At 43.2% G+C, this 10,936-nt stretch overlaps 1 protein-coding gene across 4 annotated transcripts in view; it reads left to right on the top strand.

Annotated features, from left to right (window-relative positions):
• PALM3 (paralemmin 3) overlaps positions 1–6,241 on the top strand; it is a 43,523-nt gene extending 37,282 nt beyond the window's left edge. For 2 of the 4 annotated variants that reach the window (XM_075855492.1, XM_075855493.1), the window contains exons 3-6: positions 357–437; positions 4,081–4,202; positions 4,292–4,358; positions 4,476–6,241. In XM_075855492.1, the coding sequence (XP_075711607.1) occupies positions 357–437; positions 4,081–4,202; positions 4,292–4,358; positions 4,476–5,774 (1,569 nt within the window). In that variant the 3' untranslated portion in view covers positions 5,775–6,241. The remainder of the gene's footprint in view (positions 1–356; positions 438–4,080; positions 4,203–4,291; positions 4,359–4,475) is intronic. The other 2 variants (XM_075855494.1, XM_075855495.1) reach the window with 1 other exon arrangement.
• Positions 6,242–10,936: the final 4,695 nt, after the last annotated feature.

The raw sequence follows: 10,936 nt of genomic DNA on the forward strand, positions 1-10,936 counted from the left end.
AACATTTGCATATTTGACAGGTAATTCAGACGTTGCAGATATCACAGCGGACTTGTCACAGATTTCAGTTTTTGCATTGCAAAGGCTGAAATACGCAGTGAAATTCCGCTTCTTCTCCGCAACGTCATGAGCTGCTGCGGAGGGGAAATTCTGCACCACATCCTAATTTCCGCACCGTTATTTTTGGCAAGATCTGAACTAAGTTTCCTAAAAATGTATACAAACAAATGTAAAAAATGTCTGGACAGAATTCCACTGTGGACAGTCCGCAGCGGAACTCAACAGCAATTCCGCAACGTGTGAACGTGGCCTAATAATAGGAGTCACTCATCTCTTGCTTTCTATTGCTGTGGTAGGAAAAGCGCAGGATCCTGGGCGAGGTGGACAGGATAGAGAGGGAGCTGGAACTGCAAAAACTCAAGCTGCAGCAACTCAAGGTAAGAGTGAAATCGCTTCTTCCTACATTCTTAGTATTCCGGGAATTCTATATTAGACTCTGTTGCACCCAGTGGCGGATTATCATTAGGGCGTTTCGGGCGGTCGCCCGGGGCCCAAGGCTCCCAGGGGGCCCATGACCGCCCGAACCCCCTCATGCCCAGTGGCGACGCTAGCACCAGAGGGAGCCCCGGTGCCAGGACCGCACCTGTCAGGCGAGGGGAGCTTCGCTTCTACTTAGCAGCCGTGGTCTATGCTGCTTTAGAAGCTCCCCCTCCAGCCCCCCTTCCCTGCTCTAAACATCTCTCCTCTGCTGCTAGCTGTCGGGACATGGGGGAGGGGAGACTGTCGGCGGGCTCTGTGCTGTGAGCAGGAGAAGAGCTGCAGTGAAGACATAAAAGGTAAGTGCATGTGTGTTTAATGTCCATATTCATGTGTGTTTAATGTCCATATTCATGTGTTTACAAGGCGTACTTTGTGTATAATGTGCATACTCGTGTGTACTTTGTGTACTATGCATACTTTGTGTATAATGTGCGTACTTTGTGTATAATGTGCCTACTTTGTGCATAATGTGTGTACTTTGTGTACTGTGCGTACTTTGTACTGTGCGTACTTTGTGCATAATGTGCGTACTTTGTACTGTGCGTACTTTGTGCATAATGTGCGTACTTTGTGCATAATGTGGTACTTTGTGTACTGTGCGTACTTTGTGCATAATGTGCCTACTTTGTGCATAATGTGCGTACTTTGTGCATAATGTGCCTACTTTGTGTACTTTGTGCATAATGTGCGTACTTTGTGCATAATGTGGTACTTTGTGTACTGTGCGTACTTTGTGCATAATGTGGTACTTTGTGTACTGTGCGTACTTTGTGCATAATGTACCTACTTTGTGTACTTTGTGCATAATGTGCGTACTTTGTGCATAATGTGCCTACTTTGTGTACTAGTGTTTAGGTAGTGTTAGCAATAGTTACGGCGCGGCAGGGTGGTGGTGGAAAAGGGGGGCCCAAGTTTGGGTTACAGCCCAGGGCCCATGGTCTTCTTAATCTGCCACTGGTTGCACCTCCTGTCACCCGACCCCTTTAGGGCTTTGTACATTTTTGAAAGCTGTTTTTTTTTTAATGTTTTAGGTGATTCTAAAAAAAAATTAAATTGACTTGTATTAAAATGTTTTAATTTTTTTTCCCCTATGCAGTTTCTATTTATACTCTATACATAGAAGCTGTATTCTTCGCTATGAGACGATTCCGTCAGTTCAGCTGAACTTATGGCTCGGCCAAGTGCCGGTCCTGTGTGTCTCCAACACACAGGACTAATATAATCTAGTTAATCAACTTAGATGTGATCGATATTCTGGTGAACCTGTGTGTTAGACATACACAGAACTGCTCTCAGCCGAGCTGCAAGTTCAGATGAACTGACGGAATCGTCTGATAGCGAATGATACAGCTTCTATGAATAGAGGATAAATTGTAGTGATCGAGATGAAAAAGCGACACTCGCCCGTCCAGTAGAAAAAACAACTTTATTTACGCATGCATGCAAAAGGTTAAAAAGGGCTTCTGAGGGAGGACAAAGCAGACCGTTTGTTTAGGGTTAGTTCAGGAGTTGTGTAAATTCTGCGGTTTTTCCACAACGGAATTTGTTGCAGAAAACCCGCAGGAAATACAGTAGCAGCCCGGTGCATGAGATGAAACAAATCTGAGCGGAAAAAACGCTCAGAAATTGACCTGCGGTGCAGAGTTTTATTCCGCAGCGTGTCAATTGTATTTGTGTAATCGCTGCTTATTTGTTGTGGGTTTTCCCCATTAAACTCAATGGGGAGGTAAAACCCACAACAAATAGCAGTTGTTGCATTTATTGCTGCAGGCTCGCAGCGATTCCGCCGCAAAACAAGCAAACTCAGGAAAAAAAAATCATCGGGTCAGTTCACACGTTGCGTAAAAATACTGCGGATTTTCCACAATGGAATTCTTGGCTGCAGCAGTCTCCTGGGATGAAACGTCAGCGGACATTCTGGCCGAAAAGCTGCACCACAGTTTGGTGTGGTTTTTCCCCCGGAATTCTCTGTAATGCACAGGGCGGATACGCTGCGTGGTATTAAGCAGCGTACATCCCCCGTGTGATCTCCTTAAGGTTACAGCCTGTTTCACGCTAACCAGCGCTTCTTCCGACCCTGTATGGAGGATACATAGAAGTTGTTGTATTGGAAAAAGTAAACCAAATTTTTAATGTCAATTAAATTTTTTTTTTTGAATCGCCTAAAAAGAATCACCTAAAACATTGATTTTATTAAAATAAAAAAAGCATTTACAAGCGTACATAGCCTTTAATCTTACTGATGATTGCGTACTACTCGGAGCTAGGGTTGTCACGATACCAAAATAAAACATTTAAAAAAAAAGTTCTTACATTTACTGATGTGAGGCGCGTGGCGTCATGAATTTTGAATGTGCCTCACACTAATAGTAATTCACCCCATCATGTTCCTCAGTCATAATGGACAACATTGGGTTAATGTGTGAGGTACATGATGGGGTTAATTTCTATTAATGTGAGGCACATGGAGGTTTAATTCATCACATCTCGTGCCTCACATTAATAAGTGAAAGAAGTTTTAATTTTATTTTTTTATAGCGTACACATCATAAATGACGGAAAAAAAATTGTTGTGCAGGTTATTACGACCGCGCCAATACCGAATGTGTATATTTTATGTATTGAGACTTATTTATTTTAATGTTTATTGTAAAAAAAAAATTTGGGAATTTAACATTACTTTTTTTTTTATTTTGAAACTTTAATGTATGGGCATATATATCTATATACGGATAGTACACAGGCAGTTGTTAGGACATACCTAAGTATGCTCTAACAACAGGAAATATGGTAAGACAGCCCTGGGGTCCTTCAATCACCTCATGCTGACTGCGCGCGCACTTGTCAGGACTCCGGATCAGGGCAATGGCTGTATCACATGAATGAAAATACAAAGAAGAACAACGAAGCTAATTAGGGGCAAGGAGAATCTAAGTTATGAGGAAAGATTAAAAGAATTAAACCTATTTAGCCTTGAAAAGAGACAACTAAGGGGGGACATGATTAACTTATATAAATATATTAATGGCACATACAAAAAATATGGTGAAATCCTGTTCCATGTAAAACCCCCTCAAAAAACAAGGGGGCGCTCCCTCCGTCTGGAGAAAAAAAGGTTCAACCTGCGGAGGCGACAAGGCTTCTTTACTGTGAGAACTGTGAATCTATGGAATAGTCTACCGCAGGAGCCGTCACAGCAGGGACAGGAGATTTAAAAAAGGGTTGGATAATTTCCTAGAACAAAAAAATATCCTCTCCTATGTGTAGAATTTTTTTCCCTCCCTTTTCCCATCCCTTGGTTGAACTTGATGGACATGTGTCTTTTTTCAACCGTACAAACTATGTAAGCAAGCCCATTGTCAGTCCCCTAGATCGGCTTATGGACTGCATTTTACGATAAAGGACATTTAAGCACATCTAGAACTCTCGGAGAACTCCATCTAAGGGCCTCCTCCATGATGAAAAGGTTCTCTAATTGTAAGTACCCTATGGGAAGACACAATACTAATGTGGTTCTTTTCTTGCTTTGCCCTTGCTCAGAGGAAGTCTCTGCGGGATCGATGGTTAATGGATGGCCTGGTCCCTGCTCCAGGTGCAGAAGTAGACAATCCTCTAAGTGAGACAGAAGATAAGATAAAGAACCTGGAAGATGAGCTGGAGAAGTGAGTCAATGACGACTGTAGAAACAGACCATAAAATAAACTCTTGTGAAGGGAGTGTTTTTGGTGACCATGTCCTGTTTTTATTCCAGCCTCCAGTTACAGCTGGTTTATTTGGAAAACCCAGAACTAAAAATTGAAAACTTGAAGAAGAACCAGGTATCTCCACTAATTTCTTGAATGTTTTTGGCCAGTAATCTAACTCGTATTTGTTGTCCAACTAGAATTCATATCTTAGAGGTGTTCTAATATAGTTTTGATTCTGATTAATTTTAGGGTTCCAGCCTACAGAGACAACTTGTAAATGGGGACCAAAGCCAACAGATCTCTGACCAGAAAGACCCGACCTCGGACATGAAAGACATTCAAAAAGAACACAAAGCCATACAAGAAGAAGACTTACAGGCTAATGGGGAAGATGAAAAACAGCAAGAAGTTGATGAGCTATCACAAAAAGATCCTACACCAAGTAAGGATGTGGTGGTAGGACAGTCCATACCAGCTCCTCGAGGCATTAAAGTTTCAGGAAATGACCAGATGGACAAGAATGAAGACCAAACCTCTCCAAATCCGAAGCTTGAGCTTGTGGACCAGATAAATGAAACAGAACAAGACGAGGAAATACAAGAAAAAGAAAGTCGGAATGTAAATGATAGTTTAGGACCTCAGGATGACGTGGCAGATAATCTGGGCCAAAATCCGGAGGTAAAAGATGAAAGTCTTAAACAGGAACATGTTTATAGAGACCAAGATCAATTTAACCAGAATTCTGAATGTCTAGACAAAAGACTGGAGATTGAGGAGGATAATGTGGAACATCTCACTAAGGAACTAGAACAGGTGGATGTCTCAAAACTAAGTCGATCAAATGAAGACATAAGGCATGATTTGGACAATCCGTATAACTTGGTGAAGGTAACACTCCTTGACAAAAGTGACCTACATGAGAGTGAAAAGAAACCATCTTCAGTTATGGATAAACAATATGCAGACCAAGATGAACCATTGGAGAGTGACTACAATAGCCAAGGTCTAGATGAGAAGCCAACTTCAGGATCCGTTATTCAAGATCAGAATGAAGAGGTTACAGTAGCAGTTGTAAATGAAGACAAAAATGAAGAAGCTGCACTTCCGAAATGCCAAGTGGAAACTGCAGAACTTGTGCCTGTATTGAGAAGTCATGATAAAGGCCAAGATTTGGAGTCAACCTCATTTCCGGTACACCAAAGCCTAGTACTGTTGTCAACCGACCAGGAACAGAGTACAAAACTGCAATGTAATGACCCAGATCTCAGCGTATCACTGCCATGTAAGGACCTAGTAGGTCCCGTTCAGATATCCCAGGTTGTAGTCATATCTACCCCGGGACATGCATCTTCTCAACAGGCACCATCAAGCGAGTACCACCAGCCTGGTACAACGGAAGCAAACCCTCCTGCAGAAAGCCAGCCCCTCATGCATAAACCACCAGAGACTGATGCCGAATCGCGTCCTCATGGATCTAACACGGCAGATACACGGGATAAGAGCCCACCTGTGAAAAAGAAGAGTTGTCAGTGCTGTGTGGTCATGTGAGAGACGGGGTACTATGCTAACGAAAAAATCACCCAAGTGCAACATTCATCTTTGTTGGTTGAAATGCAGAGTGGACACAGAAAATGGAGACTGTGTGTAATATAGGTCACCGGAAAAGAAAACGTTTCTAGTAAATTCTCGGCAATAGCATCAGTGTAACATGGGCTATGACTACCCAATCACGAATTAAAATAATCTATTGTATATAAGTGTATAGGTCACCTGCACACGGTGGGTGCAGCCATTTTGTAGGCCTGCACTAGTATTCCTGGAAGGGATTGGCTCATGAATATTCATACAAGCCACAAAACGGCTGCCGCCTCCACTGTGCCCAGGCAACGGTTGCACTTTAAGTATTTTAATGAGATTTTTTTTTTAATATACAAACCATAGATAATGAAAATGAAATATGTTAATAATTGTATGAATTTATTATGAATAAAAACAAACTTGTATTTTTAATTCAGCACCACGTGTGACACTTCGTTTGTTATGAGGAAACATAAAATGTCTCCCTTTTGCTGCTCCTCCTCCCCTCTCGCAGCATGCAGTCCCACAGACAAATTGAGCAGCAACTGCAGCTGCATCCCCCTCCTCTCCTCTCCATCACTGTTTTCTGTTTAGATTTTTAGATTTTACACTGGATTTTTTTGGTGACTAAATGTTCAGAAACCTCCTCAGAGAACCTGCAGACAGGAACATTGGGGCTACTGGCTGCTGGAATGTGATTTTCAGTTTTATTTCTATACGCTTTACATATGTTTATGTAGAGGATTAGCATTATTTGTAATATTAATATTATACTCCTGAAATTTAGAGGGGAGGTGCTGTGACAACTTGAAGCACAAAAGAGAATTCGCTGATTTGTTAAATTTCAAGATTCATCTGGACATTCAGAATCCAGGTCATATACACGTAAAACTCCATCCAAAATGCATAATCCTTCTTGTAATTTTATGTTGCTCTTCCTTATTTTTGCATTTATTTTGAATATTTTTTTGGCATTCATGGGAGATGCACACCTTATACTAAGGTCGGACAATTCAATGACTGTCTTCCTGTCATATGACCGTCACTCTTATAATTGTGTTCCTATGAATGGAGGTCGCATGATGCAATGTCCATAAGGCCCCATTCACACAACTGTATTTTCATCCATCCGTAAATATGCATCCCTAGTCATCCGCAACTTATCTGCATATATGGAACGGTATTCGCAAATACGGTAATAATTGTCTCAATGGAGTGGTGCCACCTGCAGTCAGACAGGTAATCACATTAAGGCCTTATTCACACGACAGGTCTATGGGTGTATTTACACGGCCGTTTTTTTAATGGCCCGTCAACAAATAGGACATGTCCTATTTTTGTCCGTTTTCACGGCCTGACGGCCCCCATAGAAGTCAATGGATCAGTTTTTAACGGCTGTGAATACATGTAACAACCGTTAAAAACGAATCTGTGACATGGGGATTGGCAAGGGAATTAATAGTTCCCTTGCTGGCTATCGGCAGCTCGATGACACTTACCCATGTAGCGCCGACCTCTTCAGGTGTGATCTCTCATCTTTGCAGATCGCGTGAAGACGAGAGACCTTACCTGAAGAAGACAGCGCTGCATCGGTGAGTATGTAGGGCCTTCATTTTGGGCTGTGTTGCATCATCTAGATCGAGGCTGTGTGGCATATACAGGGAGGCTGTGTGGCATATACAGGGAGGCTGTGTGGCATATACAGGGAGGCTGTGTGGCATATACAGGGAGGCTGTGTGGCATATACAGGGAGGCTGTGTGGCATATACAGGGAGGCTGTGTGGCATATACAGGGAGGCTGTGTGGCATATACAGGGAGGCTGTGTGGCATATACAGGGAGGCTGTGTGGCATATACAGGGAGGCTGTGTGGCACATATACAGGGAGGCGTGCGGCATCCAATGCAGGGAGGCGTGCGGCATCCAATGCAGGGAGGCGTGCGGCATCCTATGCAGGGAGGCGTGCGGCATCCTATGCAGGGAGGCGTGCGGCATCCTATGCAGGGAGGCGTGCGGCATCCTAGGCAGGGAGGCGTGTTTTCAGGGGGTTGGGACAAAAAAAGCCTGACCAATGAACTTCATCAGTTTTTTTTTAACGACCATGAAAAACTGATGCAAAATGGATGTCAAAGGTCATTAAAAACGGACAGACTGACTGGAAATGGATGAACATTTAGAGACACTGATGCAAAACGGCCATGAAATACTGACCGTTGATCAGTTTTTAATGGACATTTTTTTTCACTGTCGTGTGACTATCGCCTAAGTGGGGTGTGACCTTTTGTGACCTGACCAATAGGCCCCATGCACACGACCGTGCCCATAATTACGACCCGTATTTATGGGCATGGACTGCCGCAGACAGCCGTCCACATTTACGGGCCGTGCTCCCATTATAAAGTATTGAAGCACGGTCCGTAAAATAAAAAAATAGGATATGTCCTATTTTTTACGGAAAGTTTCTACAGCACAGCCACCTTCCCGTAAATATACGGGAAAGTGTCCGTCAGCCATCGAGATGAATGGGCCCGTAATCACGGGCGATTTTTACGGTCGTGGGGCCTTACAGAGACCAAGGAGCCCTATATCCCACGCATGCTTTGTCTCTGCATAGAAATTAATGGGATTTGGACTGCACTCCGGCTAAAATCAGGGGCCCCTAATTCTCTGCAGCAGTTCTGACCTGTCTGATCGTAAAAGCAAATCCATCCTATTCATATTTAGCCATGGATGCGAAAAATAGAAAAAAATCACCACTATATTACATTTTTATGGTCATGAAATCAAGATCATGAGATTTCTCAAAGCTTCGGTGTCCATTTTTGTAACCATATTTTCATTGCGCCAATGCACCGAATATGAAAAATGAAGCAGCTTTGCAAACAGTCTTGATTAAATATTTCCTACCATTTTGTGCCTATAGCTCTTAAGCAAACCTATGTGTTTCCATGGTAACAAGACTACAAACAAACCCCGTGTAGTGCGAACCTGCAGTCATACTCCCTTTCATCTGTCCCCTATTTGCTAATGTACATTTGGTTCCAAGAAGTAGTGGACAGATAGAAGAGGGTATGACTGCAAGAACAGATGACGCAGGGTTTGTTTGTCTGTTACCATGGAGACACATAGGTCCGTATAGGAGCTGTAGACATAAAATGGTATTTGTAAAAATTGCTCCTTTTTTAGCATAAAACAGTGTATTCGTTTTTCCCAGGATGTTTCCGTAACTTCTACCAGCGGAATTGCTTGACAGTGATCAGTTTTGACCATCTCTGGTTGAAGTTGGCAGCCAGGATCATGTACTAACAGCAAAGCACCAGTGACCTGTGCAAATGAGTCAATTGTTTGTCAAAGGAAATCTCCGTTTTATGGATTTTAAAAGGAAGGGAATTGTGGCTTCACAACATTACACTGACTGCAGTCCGGACAACAGTGGTTGCTGAGGACTTTGTCCCCGGTGTTATTGTGGCTATGGATACCGGGAATACCGGACGACTATAAAGAGCAGTTCTGGTAACAATAATGTCGAAAGCAATGATGGAATAAAATGCTTACTCTATTATCTGATTCTCACTGCGATCATATCTCTAGGCTGAGCCCAAATTATCTTTACACTACATTTAATATTCTGCAGTCTGATTGTCACCCCCTGATTTATGCAGTCAATTGTGTTAGCTGACAAATATGTACAGTGAAGGAAATAAGTATTTGATCCCTTGCTGATTTTGTAAGTTTGCCCACTGTCAAAGTCATGAACAGTCTAGAATTTTTAGGCTAGGTTAATTTTACCAGTGAGAGATAGATTATGTGATTTTCAGTTTTTTTTTTTATATAGTCAAAATGATCTCTATTTATTTGCATTGTGCACAGAGAAATAAGTATTTGATCCCCTACCAACCATTAAGGGTATGTTCACACGGCCTATTTACGGACGTAAATCGGGCGTTTTTGCCCCGAATTACGCCCGAAAATAGCGCCTCAATAGCGTTGACAAACATCTGCCCATTGAAAGCAATGGGCGGACGTTTGTCTGTTCACACGAGGCGTATATTTACGCGCCGCTGTCAAATGACGGCGCGTAAATAGACGCCCGCGTAGAAGAAGTGACCTGTCACTTCTTTGGCCGTAATTGGAGCCGCTATTCATTGACTCCAATGAATAGCAGCGCTAATTACGTCCGTATTTGACGCGGCGTTCAAGCGCCTGCACATGCCGGTACGGCTGAAATTACGGGGATGTTTTCAGGCTGAAACATCCCCGTAATTTCAGCCGTTACGGACCCCCGCCGTGTGAACATACCCTTAGAGTTCAGCCTCCTCCAGACCAGTTACACGCTCCAAATCAACTTGGGGCCTGCATTATAGACAGCTCTTACATGGTCACCTGTATAAAAGACTCCTGTCCACAGACTCAATTAATCAGTCTGACTCTAACCTCTACAACATGGGCAAGACCAAAGAGCTTTCTAAGGATGTCAGGGACAAGATCATAGACCTGCACAAGGCTGGAATGGGCTACAAAACCATAAGTAAGACGCTGGGTGAGAAGGAGACAACTGTTGGTGCAATAGTAAGAAAATGGAAGACATACAAAATGACTGTCAATCGACATCGATCTGGGTCTCCATGCAAAATCTCACCTCGTGGGGTATCCTTGATCCTGAGGAAGGTGAGAGCTCAGCCGAAAACTACACGGGGGGAACTTGTTAATGATCTCAAGGCAGCTGGGACCACAGTCACCAAGAAAACCATTGGTAACACATTACACCGTAATGGATTAAAATCCTGCAGTGCCCGCATGGTCCCCTTGCTCAAGAAGGCACATGTACAGGCCCGTCTGAAGTTTGCAAATGAACATCTGGATGATTCTGAGAGTGATTGGGAGAAGGTGCTGTGGTCAGATGAGACTAAAATTGAGCTCTTTGGCATTAACTCAACTGGCCGTGTTTGGAGGAAGAGAAATGCTGCCTATGACCCAAAGAACACCGTCCCCACTGTCAAGCATGGAGGTGGAAACATTATGTTTTGGGGGTGTTTCTCTGCTAAGGGCACAGGACTACTTCACCGCATCAATGGGAGAATGGATGGAGCCATGTACCGTCAAATCCTGAGTGACAACCTCCTTCCCTCCACC

This window comes from Rhinoderma darwinii, chromosome 3, assembly GCF_050947455.1.
Source record: "Rhinoderma darwinii isolate aRhiDar2 chromosome 3, aRhiDar2.hap1, whole genome shotgun sequence".
Taxonomy (NCBI): domain Eukaryota; kingdom Metazoa; phylum Chordata; class Amphibia; order Anura; family Rhinodermatidae; genus Rhinoderma; species Rhinoderma darwinii.